The sequence below is a fragment of the Musca domestica genome, unplaced genomic scaffold (assembly GCF_030504385.1).
Source record: "Musca domestica strain aabys unplaced genomic scaffold, Musca_domestica.polishedcontigs.V.1.1 3, whole genome shotgun sequence".
Lineage (NCBI taxonomy): Eukaryota > Metazoa > Arthropoda > Insecta > Diptera > Muscidae > Musca > Musca domestica.
In genome coordinates this window covers 5,587,771-5,608,965 of record NW_026712299.1, presented here as the reverse complement: position 1 = coordinate 5,608,965, position 21,195 = coordinate 5,587,771, and the positions used below count along the sequence as shown (strand labels likewise).

The window sequence follows — 21,195 nt, the reverse complement described above, 5'->3', positions numbered from 1 at the left end:
TAATTAGCTTTTCATTTGAAGTTCATGTCTTTTAGCAAAAAATATTCGATTCAGGTCCACTAATTGGTGTAACGGTTCCTCCCGATTTTCGATATGTTTGAGGCTTATGCCACAATTTTAACCAAATCAGCTGAAATTTTATTAATTAATATAGCCCCAATATAACGATACCGTCAGAATTTCGGAAGATTATAATATGGGTTTCGATTTTTGGGTTACGTTTTTATTTTAAATTATTAAAATATTTTGATATTCTAAGCTTACATATTCTACTCTGTATTTTACTTTGATAAAGATAGTGGTGGGGGGTATAATTTTCCCGTAGCCATAAGTATAACTGAATTTGACAATCAAAAAAGTCATCATGCCATAACGCAACCCTGAATTTCGAATACCACAATGTACAAATGCAGTCATGTAATGTGGCGTTTCCACGGCACTTGATTCGCTCTCTATTCGTTGTTTGGCCCTAAACTACGGAAAAACTACTTAATTCTCCACACAAAATTTCCTGAGCGAACACTCATATTTTTACATTGTTCAAATCAAATCACTCTCAGAACAACGAAAAAATATGTCCCATCACTAAAAAATGAGAGCATTTATCGAAAATGTGTCATATTTGTCAACCGCTTGTAAAAAAATAAACAAATTATTGTGTCCGTTGCGAAAGTAATTGAAGAATTTTTAATTAATAAAAATGTGTGTGAATTCAATGGAAACGATAAATTAAATGTGAGCGAACAAAAACGCGTTTTTCATATAACCTATATTAGTTATTTTTTCATAGGAGTGTACAATGGAGAAAAAAAAGAAATTTGTGAAAAAACTAATTATAAGTCGAAGAAGGCTCGCGTCTTTCACCTTGTTTGAAAAAGACAGTTGCGATGTAAGGAAGCTGCTAACTCTGGTGAATGCCTTGGAATTCCACACATTGTATGAATCGGAACGATTGTGTTGGCAAAGGGTAATGTGTGTCTGTCCGATACAACGGAACAAGATTAATCCGTATTTCTTGAGAGAACTGCGAATTGTAAATATTTGACCATTGAGTTTTTGCAATCTTTTCAGTTTCGATCTCAATACTTTTGGGAAATAGATTGCCAAAAAGCAGATGAGAAATGCTTCAAAAATAACTTTCGGGTCAGCAGAGAGGTTTTCAATAAATTGTGTGAATTGCTAAATGGGCTACAAAAATCTAATACAAATATGCGAGAGGCAATACCATTGGAAAAAAGAGTTGCAATAGGTTTATATACCTTGGGATCTTCTGCCGAGTACCGCACAATAGCAAACATGTTTGGAGTTGGAAAAAGTACAGTGTGTAAAATACTCTTGCAGTTTTGTAATGAGGTCTGGAGAATTCTTGCTCCAATTTATTTAAAAAATTTCCCCTTAACAAGAGAAAAGATAGAAGTACTCTGTCAAGAATTTGAAATACTAGGGTTTCCGCAATGTATAGGTGCTCTGGGTGAGTTTTGAAAAGTTGTATTTAAATTATTATTATTATTATGTTAACGTTTGCAGACGGTTGCCACATTGAGGTTCATCCATCCAAGGAAGACGCTACAGATTACTACAACTACAAGGGATGGTACTCAGTCGTACTCCTTGCATTGGTAGATGCGAGGTAAGTACTAACACTTACATTTTCTTTACTTTTTATATCTTACGCCTCACTATGGTGCAGGGTATTGTGTCGTGAGATAGACGTCTACTTGTGTGTGCATCAAATGGGATGAAATTTGACACAAGTGGCCGAATTAAGCCAAAAAGTAAACCTATTATATTTGGTGCACATAACAACAGTATTGTAACGTATCATAAAGTCGACCGGTCCGACTTTTATCCTTTTATAACTGCTTTCTACATACTTTTTTATTTTAGATGTCGTTTCATTTATGTTAGTTGTGGGAGTCCAGGACGTTGCAACGATTCTCAGATCTTTGAAGGTTCTTCCCTCAAACAGCAGCTTAACGAATGCAGTCATTTAAAGGAAGTAAAACGAAATATTTTGGGCGTTGAGGTTCCTGCCCTTATAATCGGCGATTCGGCATTCAAATTAAGCGACAAGTTGATGAAACCTTATCCATTTCAACTATCACAAGATCTCGAGCAAAAATGCTTTAATTACGCATTGTCAAAATCACGCAGAGTAGTTGAAAATGCCTTTGGCCACCTTAAGGCACGTTTCCGACGAATCGGAAAAGGCATAGATAATGCTCTAAAGTATGCCAATGCAGTCATATTATCTTGTTGTGCTCTTCATAATTTTCTCAGCGAGCACAATGATGCTGTTAACGACAAGTGGTTGAAAGCATTACAATCAGTTGAGGCAAATAGATCCTATCCTGAAGAAATAACAATTCTTGCAGATCAAAGCAGCGGTCATAATGGCGAAGAAATACGAAATGCTATTTCAATATATTTATGTACGTATTATTGTTCTTAGTAAAATGCTATTGTCAAACAAGAGTTGACATAAGCACATTAAATATATGTTGGCATTCATTTTTTAAATATATATTCTTTACTATTTTTTAAGCGCAAAAAAATTGTTGTAACGAAGAGGATAACTTGTACAATATTGATGAAGCTAATTCATTTTTAAATGTGGAGGAAGAATATACGTTCCCTTCTGGAGAAACCGCCTGTAATTTTCAAGATATAAATTAGTATTATTCATTTTCATTTTTCATTTATTTCGTCAGAATTCATTATGTTTCATTAATATAGTTTATGTTATTTTTAGATAACTATATACATATGTAAGCTGCATTTTGAAGATTTTGTTTAATTGTTTTTGAAAATGAAAAAAAGGTATATGTATATATATATATATACATTTTTTTTTCATATCTACTAGCATTCCGCCCATACATACTCAAAATAATTTTTGTATATATTTTTAATTTTAGAAAAAACCAAATGTTACATTGAATGATAAATAAAATGCATAACATTGAAACGATAAAAATTAAAACTAATCAAAGTATTTAATTAAGATAGTAAGAGCAAACTATAATTAAAGGAAATATAAGCAGTTTAAAAGAAAAGTCGTTACATATCATAAATATATATTCAATTTTAAGCATTTCTTAAAAAATCTACCAAAGCCTTTTGTACTTCCGCTTCCCTTTCCACAAAGCTTCTCAACAAAGCCTCTTTCTTCTCTTCTATAGCCTCCTTTCTTTGTTCTATCTCTATTAAAATATCAATTTTTCTTTCCACCTTTTCAGCATGCTCTTTTTCCCTTTTTCTCTTTTTCGATGATGATGTGAATGGTAATTCCGACGATAGGTCAGTTGTATTTAATTGTGAAGAGGAACTAGGAATGATTGGTGAAGAGGGTGGGGAGTTGGACATTTCGCATGTCAATATGGCATCAATATCTGTGCAATATACAACGTGAGAATAACAAATATATATTTTTTATTAATTTGATTCTTACCATTGACACTGTCCAAAACAAGGAACTCAGTATTGTAGGTCTTGCAAGGTGCTAGCAACATTTCCATTTCTTTATATAGATCCCAATCTGATGGTGAACCTCCGGTTGTACCAACTAGGCGCTTTTCCTTCCTATAAAAAGACATGGTTTTTATAAAGTAAATAAAAACATACGTTACAGATTGTAAATATTCAAAAGTAAAGAAGCTATCATCTTGCATTATGTATCTACAACAAGAGTGTTGGAAGACAAACTTTCTGTCATTCTTAACTTAAAATGACAAGTTCCGAGAATATTGTACCTATCCTTGGATAATATCGAACGAAACACATCCGCATAAGCTCCTCCCACCATGATCGAAGTCGGAGGCAATGAAACTTCATGCAAATTGAAATGTTCAAAAACATACCTAAATCTCGCAGCCATGTTGTGCATCTTGGTTTTTATTTCGTGGGATGTATACGAAAACCCATGTTTCCCGAGTTCGGATGCCATTTCTTGAAGAATGTGGCTATTTTTTCGGCATCCACGTAGCTGGCTCATAAATAATCCCCACACTTCCAACAAAGCCCGTTCACTTATTATACTCCATTTGTTGGGAGTTTTTCGGATACCTAAAACAATAAAACATTATTCTTGGTTATATTAGTATTTTTACTCACATTTTTTTTCGAATTGAGCCATTTTTATTAATTTTTCTTTAAATTAAAAAAAAAAAACGAAAAATTGTGTATAACCATAAATGAAGTTGTCAGATGTAACTACGAACGTATCGTGGGAACAGGTTAGTTCGTGTACGTGATTCTGAGAGCAAACAACGTCATTCAATTTACCGTGTGAACATGCTATAAGGAGACGACATGGTCGTAGACATTGCGTCTTTTCGATTCGATTTTTTTTCACTTTTCTCGATTGCCAGCTGATACAACAATAAAAACAATACAAAATACCATTTACATATAAATATACATTTCGCAACAAAATCGGTCATTGGCCTCAGCGTCGAGATCTTCGGTCTCATTAGACTAAAAATGTGTTTCATTATTTTCTATATTCTATGCAGTCTGCTGTTTATTTTTATTCATTTTCGTTGCAATTGACTGCAGTCGGTACGCATTTGCTATATTTTTGTCGAGCAAGTGTTCACATGTGGGGAATAATTCTTCATTCATATATATCTACGTATGCACGTATGTCGATTTTGAAATGCATTTGGTATGTATGCATTTAGTCATGTTGATATATATTTTTTGGGAGGGAACAATATCCCTTATTTTAAGTATTTAAAAGGGTGTTTATAAGTTCATCTTCGCCAATTGCAACACATGTGTTTGTCTATATCAACCTTGTATAAAATTGCATCGAATTAGGTCAAGTTCGGAGATAGACAATATCGGTCCACTGCTTCTGATATCTCCCTACAAAAGGTCAACATTTTTATAGAAAGTAATTTACGTCATAGAACAAGAAAGGATCATCCAATCTTGCTTTTACTTTGCAAGTCCTGATATTTGCAACAGTGCTAGGTCAGGTGCGAAAATGGAAAATATCAGTTCACTCCGTCAAGTACCTCCCCTAGTTTTTCTATTCCTAGTTACACGAGATCCATTGTGAAGATGACATATATCGGTCCACTCCATCTGGTACCTCCCCCACAACGGGTCAATATTTTAAATATCCATGAAGCTCATAAAACTCGAAATTTACATCCGATTTCATTCACACTTGGCACATATCAATATTTCCATCAACACAAGATCTGTTTAAAAGATGATGAAGATCGGACCATTTCTTCTGGTACCTCCACCACAAAGGGTCAACATTTTGAATAACTAAAACAATTAAAAAATCCGAAATAAGCATCCGGCTATCTTCATATTTTTTACATCCCAATATTTCTACAAACACAACATCTGCTGTGAAGATGATATATATCGGTCCAATCCTTCTGGTAACTCCCCCACAAAGGATCAACATTTTGAATACTCCATTCGGCAAATATTGAAAAAGAGCTCGGTGTAAAACCATTGAAATTCCAAAAAGTGCAAGAACTTACACCGCATCAGAAAAGAAATAGACTCAAAAGAGCTAAAGAGTTGCTTCGATTGGCCGAAAGTGGTGAACTGCCGAATTTGGTTTCCGCCGATGAGAAAACATTTGTTGCCCAGCAGTTTGTAAACAAACAAAATCATCGTGTTTTCCTGCCAAAGAGGTCAGCTGAAAATGTGCACCTTCGGTTGGCCACCAGAACTCAAGCGCCGGCCATGGTGATGGTGTGGGCCGACATAACAACCAATGATCGCTCTCCGCTCGTATTAATCGACCGTGGCATCAGAATAAATGCCGAATATTATTGCGAAAATGTTCTCAAGAGCATATTAAAGCCTTGGGCACGCAAACATTTTGGTCGCAGACCTTGGACATTCCAACAGGACTCGCTTCATTTCCAGCACACAAAATCTCCGGATACCTATCCGCTGGACTATTATGTCTGGAGTATTTTGGAAAGCAAGGTTGGCACTAAAAAATACCAAAGTGTCGATTACCTCAAGCAAGCGCTTCGCCGGAAATGGGCCAAAATACTGCAGAAAAACATTCGGGTAGCGTGTGACGGTTTCATTGACCGTTTGAAGGCCAAAATTCGTGCCAAAGGTGGCCAGTTCGAACAAATCTTAACTTATTCTAAAATGTAATGCTATTTCCGACATTTTTTGCTTTCATTTAATAAAACTATAAAAAAAAGGAAAAAATTATGGCGTTTGACTTTTTTGCAGTTTTTTATCTCACCCTGTATTTTTATCTGTATTAAATGAAGCATGAGAATGAAATACTTCGGTCGACTTTTACACTCACGCACCTTTTAACATTTTCTCAAAATTCTCATATAAAGTGAAGGAAGTAACCAATATAGTGGCGCATCGTAATATTTATATGATATTTATTTAGGCCCGATGCGAAATGGACGATATTGGTCCATTCCTTTGGAACCGACTTCAATTTGAATAATCATAAAAGAAGTCAAAATATATTTGAATAATCGACTTTGGCTGAGGGTATACATCTGTCGGCAAAGCCGACTGACTTGTTTTAGAACATACTCAGTTCTTCTCAGAGAACGTACGGCTTTGGTGTTCAAGTTCTCTATTGAATCTATAGCTTGAATCAGAGTCGACTATATTCCGGCTTAATAATATTAGTGGTCCTTTACAATCGTTACTTTTACTATAATGTTTCACTTCATCTATAATTTTATTATCACATTTTTGATCTTAGGGACATTTTCCCAATAGATTCTTTTTTATTTGTTGATATACAGAACATGGAGATTTTCGACCAGAAGCTACAATTAGATCGTAAGGTATTGAGAATTTTGCCTTGAAATCCAACTTTTGGGGTTTCCAGCCCCTAAGTTTTAGAACCATTAACATCACATCGTCCATATACTCGTCATGCATTGTTGCAGGTATTCGATCTATAAATGGATTGACAGCTCTCATATTGGCTAAAAAATCAATAAATTATTAATCTACAGAATGTAATTAGTGATTACATTTTACTTACCTCTATACACCTCAAAATTATCATATTCGAAATTTTTGTGCAGCAACTTAACCTCGAATTGGGAAAACCCAACTTCTGACATAATTTCTGCAAATTTTTGATCAGGATTCTCCACATATTGCAAAGGTGAGATTTTAGATTCCACATCAAACATATATTTAGACCACTTATTTATACGGCTTGTCATCATATAGGCATCATATATTGGATTTGAGGCCAGGAATACTAAAAGGCAATCTCCGCCCTCTCTTCGCAACAGATTGTAAATATTCTTAAGGCATTGTCTGAAAAATCTCAAATATTTTAAAAACATGTTTAAGGGAAAGTTCCTATTACACCCACCTATGATTTTGCACCCACATTAGGGTGTAAAACGAGGTAACATGATCGAATTGATGTTTCAAATCCTTGGGCAACTCTTTACACGTACCAATATCCAAAACTTTAAATTCCACCTTTGCCAGCTGACCATACTTTCGCTTAGCATAATCCACCATTATGGAATTTATATCAGAACAAACAAGACGTTGAAAATTCCACGGTACACAAGGATAAACAAAGTCCATTAGAACATCACCACTACCGGAACCAACATCAATCAACGAATCTCGACCATCGTAACGCCATTGAAATTGTTTGTAATATTCGCGAAAAATCTCCGAAGAATCATGTCGTTGAGCAGCATTGGCCTTGTCATACCAATCAGGATGATTCATAGTTTCAGCTATGAATTATTTTTTTATTTTTAAGGAGTTTAAATTAAAATTGTTATTGTTTATATTACCAGCTCTGATTCGGGACTGTGCCCCCAATTAATTAATTCGAGAGTTATTTTTCCAAAAATTATGAAAATAATTTTTTCATAAAAATAGGAAACGATTTCAATGGTGATAAGGATGGGAAGGGGGCATTTTATTTTTAAGGTCGTACTTATTATTGAGCTTTACTTCAAGATAATCGCAAAATTATGTAGAAGATGTCATTATTTTTTTCGGTATATAATTTAATTAAAACAAGTAAAAAAGCAGTAAGCTCGACCGGGTCGAACTTTGAATACCCCCACCATTTGAAACGCATTTGGAAATTTAAAAAAATAAAATTCGTTAAAAATTCTGTTAAAATCTTAAAAATACCGAATATAGGATGTCGCCGTTTTATTGGAGTCTCTACGAAGACGTAGACCAGGAAACTTTTGTTATATTCAATATTCAAATACGAAACTTGAAAAAAAAGGTCGGTAAATAAAGTAGCTAAAACCATCAAAATACCGAATATTGATAGGTAACGTTATATGGAGGTTATACGAAGATGTGGTCCTGCATAGACAATTTTCTGTCACAGGATTTAGTACCCGTTAGGAACTTCAAATACGAAATTTTAAACAATTTCGTTAAATATTGTACCTAAAATCGTCAACATGGCGAATTCAGGGAGGTACCTTTATATCGGAGCTGTACGAAGACCTGAACCTGCATACACAATTTTCGGTCACACGGTGTTGTACCTATTAAGAACTTCGAATAAGAAATTTCAAAAAAAAAAAAAATTGGGTGAATATTATACCTAAAATCGTCATAATGCCGAATATAGGGAGGTACTGATATATGAGGCCTATACGAAGACCTGGACCTCCATATACAATTTTCTAGCATAGACTGTAGTTCCCATTACTAACTCTAAAAACGAAATTTGAAACAGCTCCGGTGAATAATATCGCTAAAATCATCAAAATACCGAATATTGGGAAGTACCGTTATATGGAGGCTATACGAAGACCTGGACTTGCATAGACAATTTTCTGTCACAAGCTGTCGTACCTACTAGAAACTTTAAATTCGAAATTTCAAACAATTTCGGCGAATATTGTTCCTAAAATCGTCAAAGTACCGAATAAAGGGAGGTACTGATATATGGGGCCTATACGAAGACCTGAACCTGCATAGAAAAAATTCGGTCACAGGCTGTACTACTCATAACGAACTCTAAATACGAAATTTGAAACGATTCCGCTGAATAATGTCGTTAAAATCATCAAAATAACGAATATTGGGAGGTTGTGAGGGGGGAAAGTCGCTAAACCTCGTTTTCCCCCACACAGAAGTGTAATGCCAGGATGGTATTTTGTTTTTTTATATTTTTGTTTTTTTTTCCCCCTCCTTTAAATCTATTTTTTTTTTTATCTTTTGTTTTTTTCCAACTTGTAAAATACAGAGAATATAAATTGCATTCGAGTGATAATTTTTGGGGTACAGTAGGCAACAACATAGTCATGGGAAATGCAAAATGTGTAAACAAGGTACCGTTGTCCGACGACGGTAGGCAGTGGTCAGGACAGCGGTCACTTGGAATGAGGCAGAGAAAGGGAGAGAGAGAATCAAAAGTTGGTAAACAAGGTACCGTTGTTCGACGACGGTAACCAATGGGCAGTCAGGCGATCACTGCAGAGAAAATTGGAGATGGCAGCGAAGCCACCAATTCGCCGTGGCAGAACCCAGTCTTTAAAGGGGATGTGCTGAGCGAATTGGGGGGCAGTCAGTGAAGAACGTCGATCGCGCGCGGACAGAACATCAGGACTGCGATACCAAAGACTCGGGGTAAAAAAAAAAAACAAGGAAAAGGTGAAGCCAAGCAACGTGCTGGAAGCAGGTGGAAAAAAATCTTGGGGTAAGTTAATTTACTAAGGAACTAATAACCCCAATCCAATTCCCTACCTGTCCTAAAGTGCAAGTGAAGATTAATATATGAAGATTTTTATGATCGAGAGGGCCGGAAAGGTCTCACGAATCTAAAAATTAGTGTTTTTTCTATCGAGAGGGCCGAAAAGGTCTCACGAATCTAAAAATTAGTGTTTTGTGATCGAGAGGGCCGAAAAGGTCTCACGAATCTAAAAATTAGTGTTTTTTGATCGAGAGGGCCGAAAAGGTCTCGCGAATCTAAAAATTAGTGTTTTTTCTATCGAGAGGGCCGAAAAGGTCTCACGAATCTAAAAATTAGTGCCTTTTTTTGATCGAGAGGGCCGAAACGGTCTCACAAATCTAAAAAATAGTGTTTTTTCGATCGAGAGGGCCGAAAGGTCTCCCGACTATAAAATTTAGTGTTTCTTTCGATCGAGAGGGCCGAAAGGTCTCCCGATTTTAACATTTGAAGATTTTTATGATCGAGAGGGCCGAAAGGTCTCACGAATATAAAAATTAGTGTTTTTTTTCCGATCGAGAGGGCCGACAGGTCTCCCGACGATAAAACTTAGTGTTTCCTTCAATCGAGAGGGCCGAAAGGTCTCCCGATTTTAACCTTTGAAGATTTTTATGATCGAGAGGGCCGAAAGGTCTCACGAATATAAAAATTAGTGTTTTTTTTCAATCGAGAGAGCCGAAAGGTCTCCTGGCTTAAACGATTGAAGATTTTTATGATCGAGAGGGCCGAAAGGTCTCACGAATATAAAAATTAGTGTTTTCCGATCGAGAGGGCCGAAAGGTCTCCCGACTTTAACATTGGAAGCTTTTTATAAACGAGAGGGCCGAAAGGTCTCAGGAATATAAAACTAGTGTTTTCCGATCGAGAGGGCCGAAAGGTCTCCCGACTATACAATTTAGCGTGTCTTGCAATCGAGAGGGCCGAAAGGTCTCCCGACTCTAACATTTGAAGATTTGTATGATTGAGAGGGCCGAAAGGTCTCCCGAATATCAAAATTAGTGTTTTCCGGATCGAAAGTCTCGAGACTATAATATACGAGAGGGAAGTCTCCCGACTACAATATTCGAAATCTTACGACCTAGAGGGCTGAAAGGTCTCCCGAACCCCTTTTAGAAGTATCGAAAGGTTTCCCTGCATACCAGTTCTGACGACTTTTGCCATCGAGGGGCCTGGACAGAGGAATGCAATCCGGGGAAGGTATCAACACGCAACAACCTGTCGCCAGAGAGGCTTTCGATGACCACGAGCAGTAGTCCTTAGACGAACTACATTGTGTGTATATATAGTAAAAATAATAATAAAAGAAACCCATTGAATTTGTAAAATAGAAAAAAAAACTTGATTTTCTTCCCTCTCCGTCACTGCAAAATATAAATTTCTGTGACGAACCCTGCCACCCTGAGTATACCCCAGCAGGAGGCGGGAAACGTGTCGTTACAGTGGCGCCCGAGCAGGGACACGAGAGGTGAAATAAACTGTTATAACAGTGTTTACAAATTCATAAAGGGTACTACCAAATGGAAAGTGCGTTGCGATTGTCCTGGGCTTACAGCCTTCGCAAGGAAGAACTTATTACTTATTTGAGTGAATACGACCGGGACACCAGTGGTACGGTGGAGGAACTGAGGAGGAGATTCGCTCAATTTCTTGGGGAAGAACATTCTCCGAAGACCCTGCGGAACCTCCTTATTCTGCAGGAAAAGCACGAAGCAGCGACTTCCTCTCCCAGGTCTAAGTCTCCTAGGACTTTACCCGTGGTCACTCTGACTACGGCCGAGGGGGTGGAGTTATCTCCCACAAAAGTCGAGCATCAAATGGAAACTTTGAATTTGCAGAATGAACAGAATACAAGATTCATAGGGGAACGTTGCCCACACCACAATGAAGAGATGACGGATCAACGCCGGGGGGCCCCATCTAGCGGAGCCTCACTGTCGCCACACGGATCGGTAATGAAAGGAATAGCAGAGCAAATTCGTAAATGGAATGTGTCATACGAAGGTGAACGGGAACCATGGGAATTTATCGAGAGGCTTGAAGAACTCACCACCATGCATGAGATAGAACAGGATTTACTACCTGCCGTAATGCCAGAAGTCCTCGTGGGAAGGGCCCTCATTTGGTTCCGGAACAACAATCGGAATTGGAAATCATGGCCGGGTTTTAAGCAGGATCTGTTGAAATTCTTCCTGCCTCGAAGGTATTATGAACATTTGGACGACGAAATACGGAAAAGGAGACAGAAGCCTCGCGAAACATTTAAAAATTATACACTGCACATGCAAAATCTAATGAGGCATAGCGACCTGAGTGAGGAACAAAAACTGGATCGAATTTTTAGAAATGCATTGGCAGAATATCAATGGTATATAAGGAGACGTGATTTCCTCACCTTAAGCGACCTGTTGGAAATGGCGGAGGACATGGAGAGCATACCCCCTCTGACGACTCAGCCCCGGGAACAGCATCGCAGGATGCACCCGGAAGAAAGGCAGCAACAGCAGTTACCCCGGATTAACCCTAGAACTGCATGTAGACGCTGCGGGCAAGACGGTCATTTCGCATATAACTGCCAACGAGAACCAGTCATATTCTGCTGGGTATGTGGACAGAGCGACTTGAGGTCAGACCAATGCTGCCGCCGCCGATCGGGAAACGGCGATCGGACTCGTATGCAAAGGGGGGTTACGAGTCCCGGAGAGAGCCAGACTCAACAATGAAATCGTTCCTCGACCTCGACACCACACGCCTAGTTGCTACGATTAACATCGGAGGCCGAAAGGCAGAGGCGACAGTTGACACGGGAGCCACTCGATGTTTTGTCAGTGAGGAGTTTGCCCGTTTGATATCGGATGGGAGCAAGTGGATGCCGGAGAGATTGGTAGTTACCTTGGCGGATGGATCACAGCGACACATTAATCACGCATTGGAAGCAGAGATTTGGATTGGTAATAGGAATATTCGAGAAAAGTTGCTGGTGATGCCTAATGCGACGGAAGATGTGCTCCTCGGATTGGATTGCCTTGCGAAGTGTGACGCAGAAATCACCTGTGCGGGATTGACATGCAGGTTTGAAACTAAAGAGGCGGAACAACATAATATGGAAGAAATCAATCGACAGTTGACAGCTGGGCAAGGCGGAGATTCGGAGGTCCGTAAAACGTCGAATGTAACAGAAAGGAACAGCTCGGGTGGGAACATTATGATGTGTGACCATGATTCAGAAGAGCAACGGAGGATACGAACGTTTTTGGAGGAGGAGTTGCAGAAGTTTAGGGATTTACATGGATTATCAACGGTGGCCAGACATAAAATCGTACTCAACGATGATCGGCCTTTTAAGCTGCGGTACGCCTCCCGAAATCCGGCAATGCAGGCAATTATTGATGGGAAAATCAATGAACTGCTAGCCAATGGATACATAGAACCATCTGCAAGTGCCTACAGCTCTCCGATAACGTTAGCGAAAAAGAAGAATGGTACGTGGCGTCTGTGCATGGATTACCGACACTTAAATAGCAAGTCCGACCCGGATGCCTACCCACTACCCCGAATTTCCGCGATACTGGATAGGCTACGGGAAGCCCGATACGTCAGTAGTTTGGACTTGAAAGACGGGTATTGGCAGATCCCGATGGAAGAGAGTAGCAAAAAGCACACGGCATTTACAGTTGCAGGGAGGGGTCTTTATCAGTGGAGAGTTATGCCGTTTGGGCTGCATTCGGCACCGGCAACATTTCAGAGAGCCCTCGATAGAGTCATTGGTCCGGATTTGGAACCACACGCCTTTGCGTATTTGGACGATATTATTGTGACGGGGAAAACACTAGAGGAGCATCTGAAGAATTTAGGTGAAGTGTTTCGCAGATTAAGGGCTGCCAATTTAAAGATAAATCCGGAAAAATGCGAGTTTTTTAAAAGTGAGACTAGGTATCTAGGCCACGTCGTCAGTGGAGAAGGCATACATACCGATCCCGATAAAGTGGCTGCTATTCAAGAGATTCCAGCTCCCACTAATTTAAGAGAGTTGCGAAGATTTCTAGGAGTCGTATCGTGGTATCGGCGCTTTGTACCAGAATTTGCCACACTGGCATATCCTCTTACTTCGCAACTTAAAAAGGGAAAGCACTGGAAGTGGACGGAGGATCATCACACTGTTTTCGAGATATTGAAGATGAGACTCACCCAGGCCCCGGTCCTGGCTTGCCCGGATTTTGCAAGGATGTTTAAGTTGCAAACAGACGCCAGTGAGCATGGACTAGGTGCCGTTTTAACGCAGGATTTCGAAGAGGGGGAGCGCGTAATAGCATATGCCAGTAGGACGTTGAACGGTGCGGAGAGGAACTACTCGGCCACCGAGAAGGAATGTTTGGCCATAGTGTGGGGCATCCGGAAGATGAGACCTTACCTGGAAGGGTACGAGTTCTTAGTGGTAACCGATCACCTATCCCTTAAATGGCTGAACTCTATAGATAACCCTACCGGAAGATTGGCGCGATGGGCCTTAGAGTTACAACAACACAAATTTACGGTTCATTACAGGAAAGGGAAGCAGAACGTCGTTGCGGACGCGCTATCTAGACAACCATTACAGTTGCTACAACGGGCGGTGGTCGATGCCAAGGAAGTTTGTCCTTGGGTGCGGAAAAGGATGGAGGAGGTCAGGAAAAACCCACAAAAGTTCTCGGATTATTCAATTATAGGCGATCAATTGTTCCGACACATTGCTAGGCACCCTAATGATGATGACTCCACGCCATGGAAGCTGTGCGTGCCAACTTACCTTAGAGAGCGAGTACTAAATGAAAATCATTGCCAACCAGCAGCTGGGCACTTGGGGATCAGAAAGACGTTTAATCGTGTGTGTAACAGGTACTACTGGCCCGGTATGGTCAGGGATGTTGCAAACTTTGTCCGGAGTTGCAAGTTGTGTCAGGAATTCAAGCCGAATCAAGTAGCTCCAGCTGGACAGATGTTAATTACCGTGCCAGAAGAACCGTGGGCATCGGTCTGCGCAGATTTCGTAGGTCCGTTGCCTAGAACAAAACACGGGAACAGCGTGCTATTAGTATTGTTCGACAGATTCTCAAAGTGGACGGAACTGGTTCCCTTGCGGAAGGCTACAGCTGAAGGAGTGGTGAAATCGTTCAGGGAAAGAATATTATCCCGCTTCGGAACCCCAAAGATTTTCATAACTGATAATGGCAGTCAATTTACCAGCAATACAGTGAGGAAGTTTCTGAAGGGCATCGGCGTACGGCACCAGTTCACTGCTCCATACACTCCACAGGAAAACCCGACAGAACGTGTAAATAGGACAATTAAAACCATGATGGCCCAGCTGGCCGGGAAACACCATAACCGATGGGATGAATGTATTCCAGAAATTATACTGGCATTGAACACTAGCACTTCGGAAACGACTGGGTACAGTCCAGCGTACCTGGTTCAAGGGCGAGAACCACGACTACCAAGTGCACTTTTTGATGAAGTTGTATTGGGGACGGGGGAGACTCACCGTGACCCGGCGTCCAAGGAAAGGGAGCTGAAAGAAATATTCAAAATTGTACGACATCATTTGGGTAGAGCCGGAGAGGACCAACGCCGATATTATAATTTGCGACGACGTCCGTGGAAGCCGCAGATTGGGGATCTGGTACTTGTTAAACAACATCCACAATCCAAATCCGTGGAGAGTTTCGCAGCAAAATTGGCGCCCAAATTTGGAGGGCCATATGAAGTGGTCAGCTTTCCATCTCCAGTTATCGCGAGGGTTAAGGAATTGAAAACAGGAGAACTTCGTAGTGTCCACCTAAGCGAACTCAAGCCCTACTTCCCCTCTGGAAATCCAACCCCACCAACCCTTCCCAATTGATCTTTCCACTTGTTATGACCTTTTTGTTTATTTGTAGGTGACGAAAAAAAATTAAGTGCAGATGAAGGCCGCCCCACACACCAAGGCGTACTACAAAGAACGCTGGCGCCAGTTGGAGGCCAGTGGCCTAAAAATCAGGTTGCAACGGGTGACCTCTAACACCGACAATGTGACCTGCCCAATGGGAAAGGCTCTTCCTCCATGTTTCGTTATGGTCGAACGGCTGACGGAGGAGGATATAGCCCGACATCAGCGTCAGACCGAAAGGGAACGTTATTGCCCCATCACATCGCCGATTTCCTCTGTCATAGAGATATCGAGCGATGAGGAATGTGAGGCCCCGCCGCCACGCTGTTCCTCGAATCCTACCACACCTTCCCCAATTGTGTCAGTGGAAGAATATGTTCTCGCCCCCACAAGCCCACCTATTTATCCTGAAGTGCTGCAGACTTCGTCCTCATTGCTGGGGGAGCCCGTGTCGCAATTCCACACCTCGGCGCTAGAGGTGGCGGATGCAAGCCAACCCTCACACATCCCACCCTACTCACCCATAAGCTCCGAGTCGATAGTTGGACGAGTTCTACCCGAGTCGAGCTCTCAGTCCCTCACATCGGAGATGTCGCTGTATACAACCTCACCGTCGGCTGCCTCAAGCACATCAACAAGGAACCCGAGCGAGATGACAAGTCCAGGAAAAGCCCAGAACGAGGACGAAATTTTCGTCCCTTTAGGTACACTATTCCAATTCAGAACGCAACTGTCGGCAGGAACAGTCGCGCAGTTGGAGCCTTTTGTGCAACAAGCCTTAGCCGTCCACCGTCCACATAGCCGATATAAGAGAGTGGTGTTCTTACCAGACGGGCAGGCGTTCCGCATTTATATCAATAGAAGGGGGGACGCTATCGTCATTCCCCGGGAGAGGAGAGCAGTGTGAGGGGGGAAAGTCGCTAAACCTCGTTTTCCCCCACACAGAAGTGTAATGCCAGGATGGTATTTTGTTTTTTTATATTTTTGTTTTTTTTTCCCCTCCTTTAAATCTATTTTTTTTTATCTTTTGTTTTTTTCCAACTTGTAAAATACAGAGAATATAAATTGCATTCGAGTGATAATTTTTGGGGTACAGTAGGCAACAAAATAGTCATGGGGAATGCAAAATGTGTAAACAAGGTACCGTTGTCCGACGACGGTAGGCAGTGGTCAGGACAGCGGTCACTTGGAATGAGGCAGAGAAAGGGAGAGAGAGAATCAAAAGTTGGTAAACAAGGTACCGTTGTTCGACGACGGTAACCAATGGGCAGTCAGGCGATCACTGCAGAGAAAATTGGAGATGGCAGCGATGCCACCAATTCGCCGTGGCAGAACCCAGTCTTTAAAGGGGATGTGCTGAGCGAATTGGGGGGCAGTCAGTGAAGAACGTCGATCGCGCGCGGACAGAACATCAGGACTGCGATACCAAAGACTCGGGGTAAAAAAAAAACAAGGAAAAGGTGAAGCCAAGCAACGTGCTGGAAGCAGGTGGAAAAAAATCTTGGGGTAAGTTAATTTACTAAGGAACTAATAACCCCAATCCAATTCCCTACCTGTCCTAAAGTGCAAGTGAAGATTAATATATGAAGATTTTTATGATCGAGAGGGCCGGAAAGGTCTCACGAATCTAAAAATTTGTGTTTTTTCTATCGAGAGGGCCGAAAAGGTCTCACGAATCTAAAAATTAGTGTTTTGTGATCGAGAGGGCCGAAAAGGTCTCACGAATCTAAAAATTAGTGTTTTTTCTATCGAGAGGGCCGAAAAGGTCTCACGAATCTAAAAATTAGTGTTTTTTGATCGAGAGGGCCGAAAAGGTCTCGCGAATCTAAAAATTAGTGTTTTTTCTATCGAGAGGGCCGAAAAGGTCTCACGAATCTAAAAATTAGTGCCTTTTTTTGATCGAGAGGGCCGAAAGGTCTCCTGACTATAAAATTTAGTGTTTCTTTCGATCGAGAGGGCCGAAAGGTCTCCCGATTTTAACATTTGAAGATTTTTATGATCGAGAGGGCCGAAAGGTCTCACGAATATAAAAATTAGTGTTTTTTTTTCCGATCGAGAGGGCCGACAGGTCTCCCGACGATAAAACTTAGTGTTTCCTTCAATCGAGAGGGCCGAAAGGTCTCCCGATTTTAACCTTTGAAGATTTTTATGATCGAGAGGGCCGAAAGGTCTCACGAATATAAAAATTAGTGTTTTTTTTCAATCGAGAGGGCCGAAAGGTCTCCTGGCTTAAACGATTGAAGATTTTTATGATCGAGAGGGCCGAAAGGTCTCACGAATATAAAAATTAGTGTTTTCCGATCGAGAGGGCCGAAAGGTCTCCCGACTTTAACATTGGAAGCTTTTTATAAACCAGAGGGCCGAAAGGTCTCAGGAATATAAAACTAGTGTTTTCCGATCGAGAGGGCCGAAAGGTCTCCCGACTATACAATTTAGCGTGTCTTGCAATCGAGAGGGCCGAAAGGTCTCCCGACTCTAACATTTGAAGATTTGTATGATTGAGAGGGCCGAAAGGTCTCCCGAATATCAAAATTAGTGTTTTCCGGATCGAAAGTCTCGAGACTATAATATACGAGAGGGAAGTCTCCCGACTACAATATTCGAAATCTTACGACCTAGAGGGCTGAAAGGTCTCCCGAACCCCTTTTAGAAGTATCGAAAGGTTTCCCTGCATACCAGTTCTGACGACTTTTGCCATCGAGGGGCCTGGACAGAGGAATGCAATCCGGGGAAGGTATCAACACGCAACAACCTGTCGCCAGAGAGGCTTTCGATGACCACGAGCAGTAGTCCTTAGACGAACTACATTGTGTGTATATATAGTAAAAATAATAATAAAAGAAACCCATTGAATTTGTAAAATAGAAAAAAAACTTGATTTTCTTCCCTCTCCGTCACTGCAAAATATAAATTTCTGTGACGAACCCTGCCACCCTGAGTATACCCCAGCAGGAGGCGGGAAACGTGTCGTTACAAGGTACAATTACATGGAGGCTATACGAAGACGTTGGCCTGCACACGTAATTTTTTGTCATAAGCTGTAGTACCCATTACGAATTCTAATTACGAAATTTGAAACAACTCTGGTGAAAATGTCCCTAAAATCGTCGAAATACCGAATATCGGGTGGTGCCTTTATATGTGGGCTATACGATATCGTGGACCTATATAGGCATTTCTCTTCCAGAGGGTAAAGTGCTAAGAAAAAACTTCTAGTATGGATTTTTAGACAATTCCATTGAAAATGTGGCTAAAATCACGAAAATGCCGAATCCAGGGAGGTACCGTTATATGGGGGATATACGATATCGTGTACCAATATAGAAAATTGTCTTCCAGAGGGTGAAGTACTCCGAAGCAACTCCAGGTGTGGATTCCCAGACAATTCCATTAAAAACTGTAGCTACAATCATCAAAATATCGAATATCCGGTGGGATATGGGGGATATACAATATCCTGGACAGATATAGCCCATCTTCGAACTTGATCTGCCTGCAGACAATAGACTGGTCTGTGCAAAGTTTTAGCTTCCTATCATTATTTGTTTTGACTCCAGCGTGATTACAAAGGCGGACGAATTGGCAGGACTAAAACGTCTTAGAATTTTACAGGCCTTACGATATCGTGGACTTCGAACTTGACTTCCCTGCAGACAAAAGACAGGTCTTTGAAAAAATTTTAGCTTCCTGCCTTTATTCGTTTTGATTTTAGCGTGATTACAACAGACGGACGGACGGACGGACATGGCTAAATCGTCTTAGAATTTTACGCTGATTTTTTATGTCTAAAACTACTATTTCGATGAGTTCTAAACAGAATGACGAACTTAATACACCCTCCATACTATCTATGGTGAATGGTATAAAAATGGCGCCCAATGTCGTTCCCTTAAAAATCTTTCAAATTACAGTCCGAAGAGAAATTGAAATTGTACAAAATCCATATTTCAATTTAATGAAAATAAAAGGAAGATGAAGATAACTCAAGACGTAACTTGACAAACAGAGACTCTCGGGTCTTTAATATAAAGATATTTGCGTCAGGTCTTTAATATAAAGATATTTAACAGATATTCTATTGGCAGAAAAACTTTAACAAGTCATCAAGAGTCAGAAGATCTTGAGCAAGTATTTTCATAAACATGTAACCTTGCACATGTCTTCTGCAGACCAACGGTATGTAACGGGAAGTCCTTCAAGAGATTTTATAAAAAAGTTTGAAACTATTTTGGAACCATCTGCAGACAGTATATCTTTGATAGGACTTCCAAAGATTTTAAAGATGAAACAGTCCTTCCGTGGACAGAAGACCTTTTACACGTCTCTTCAGACCAACGACCTTTAACTGTCAAGGTGAAATTTTAGGACGTATTTTATTACGTGCTGGAAAATTTTACCCCTCTTAATTTTATAAAAAAAGTTTATTTAAAAATATTTTTTGATAATTGTTTGCTTTCATGAGTAAAAACTTGAGGCCGTAATATGGAGGCAATACCAAAACGGGAACCTCTATAGACAATTTTTAACTTCAAGGATTGTCATCTACCAAATCTTCCTAAATGCCAAATTTTAAAAAATTTCATGGGTAAATGTGAGTGGGATTATCAAAATACCGAATATCGGTGGGTATCGTTATATGTGCGCTATACTAAAGCCTGGACCTATACATACTATGTTCCGCCACAAGAGCTAGAATCCATCACCAACTAGTAATACCAATTTTTGAAGAAATCCGTGGAAAAATTTGGCAAAAATCATAAAACCGTTATATTTGGCTATACTATGTTTCGCCACCGGAGCTAGAGCCCATTACGAACTACAAATAACAATCTTTTGACAAATCCGTGGAAAAAATTGGCAAAAATAATAAAAATACTGAATATACAAAGGCACCATTTAATGGGGACTATATGAAAACCTATACCTACCTATACATACAAAGCTGCGCCACCGGAGCATTATGACCAACAAATACCAATTTTTAGACAAATTCGTGAAAAAAATTGTTGAAAATCACCAAAAAATCGATTATCGGGTCTAGCTCTAAGTCAAATAATGTGGGTTGTATCGTGTAATCAACAAACAGACAGAATTTTATACTGAGCGTGAATAAATATACTTTATGGGGTCTACGACAAATATTTAGGGATTTTACGAACAAAATGACAAAGTTAATACAAAGAGGGTATAAAAATAGATTATTTTTCATTTAATCAATGCATGTAATTTTATTCATCGCAATGGAAGGGAGAACCTCAACAAAATGTGAAGAGAGGGTAAAATCACCACCTCTTTAGTTAAAGGTTAACAAATCTCGCACTGTTAAAGATCTTCTTTATAAGAACTTCTTCTATTATATAGTTACAAAACCTGCTACTTTAATTGTAGACTATTTTTTTGAGGCGAACGACATTAAAGTTCTTCTATAGTTATTAGAAGACTTTCTATAGATAAAAGACCTATTGTAATACTTTAAAATTGGTATTGTCCATGTTGTCGTAGGTTTCATAAAGTCAATAAAAAAAATTCCAAATTAATATTCAAAACATATGTGTGTGGGACAACCTATTGACACCCGTCGATTGAA

At 40.0% G+C, this 21,195-nt stretch overlaps 3 protein-coding genes across 3 annotated transcripts; 1 reads left to right on the top strand and 2 right to left on the bottom strand.

Moving 5' to 3' along the window:
• The first annotated feature begins 441 nt into the window (after positions 1-441).
• Positions 442-2,676, top strand: LOC101899534 (putative nuclease HARBI1). The gene is made up of 6 exons (XM_059124689.1): positions 442-735; positions 791-967; positions 1,072-1,471; positions 1,528-1,630; positions 1,888-2,432; positions 2,546-2,676. Exons 2-6 carry the CDS (start codon positions 800-802, stop codon positions 2,674-2,676), a joined length of 1,347 nt encoding a protein of 448 aa, XP_058980672.1. The 5' UTR covers positions 442-735; positions 791-799.
• Positions 2,677-2,978: 302 nt separating this feature from the next.
• Positions 2,979-4,298, bottom strand: LOC131803426 (uncharacterized). The gene is made up of 3 exons (XM_059124718.1): positions 3,861-4,298; positions 3,452-3,582; positions 2,979-3,392 (listed from the first exon to the last, which is right to left on the bottom strand). The coding sequence occupies exons 1-3, from the start codon at positions 3,992-3,994 to the stop codon at positions 3,088-3,090; spliced, it is 570 nt and encodes a 189-aa protein (XP_058980701.1). The 5' UTR covers positions 3,995-4,298; the 3' UTR covers positions 2,979-3,087.
• Positions 4,299-6,720: 2,422 nt separating this feature from the next.
• Positions 6,721-7,929, bottom strand: LOC101894744 (juvenile hormone acid O-methyltransferase-like). Its single transcript, XM_005179511.3, has 3 exons — positions 7,355-7,929; positions 7,013-7,296; positions 6,721-6,953 (listed from the first exon to the last, which is right to left on the bottom strand). Exons 1-3 carry the CDS (start codon positions 7,726-7,728, stop codon positions 6,721-6,723), a joined length of 891 nt encoding a protein of 296 aa, XP_005179568.1. The 5' UTR covers positions 7,729-7,929.
• Between the last annotated feature and the right edge of the window lie 13,266 nt (positions 7,930-21,195).

Coding starts and splice junctions, on each gene's coding strand:
- LOC101899534 (XM_059124689.1), top strand. CDS start 800: ATGGAGAAAAAAAAGAAATTTGTGAAAAAACTAATTATAAGTCGAAGA. Junction 1,472..1,527: donor GCAATGTATAGGTGCTCTGG/GTGAGTTTTGAA, acceptor TAACGTTTGCAG/ACGGTTGCCACATTGAGGTT. Junction 1,631..1,887: donor CTTGCATTGGTAGATGCGAG/GTAAGTACTAAC, acceptor TTTTTATTTTAG/ATGTCGTTTCATTTATGTTA.
- LOC131803426 (XM_059124718.1), bottom strand. CDS start 3,994: ATGAGCCAGCTACGTGGATGCCGAAAAAATAGCCACATTCTTCAAGAA. Junction 3,583..3,860: donor AACATGGCTGCGAGATTTAG/GTATGTTTTTGA, acceptor GTCTTTTTATAG/GAAGGAAAAGCGCCTAGTTG. Junction 3,393..3,451: donor TGTTTTGGACAGTGTCAATG/GTAAGAATCAAA, acceptor TATATTGCACAG/ATATTGATGCCATATTGACA.
- LOC101894744 (XM_005179511.3), bottom strand. CDS start 7,728: ATGAATCATCCTGATTGGTATGACAAGGCCAATGCTGCTCAACGACAT. Junction 7,297..7,354: donor ATGTGGGTGCAAAATCATAG/GTGGGTGTAATA, acceptor GAGATTTTTCAG/ACAATGCCTTAAGAATATTT. Junction 6,954..7,012: donor TAATTTTGAGGTGTATAGAG/GTAAGTAAAATG, acceptor TTGATTTTTTAG/CCAATATGAGAGCTGTCAAT.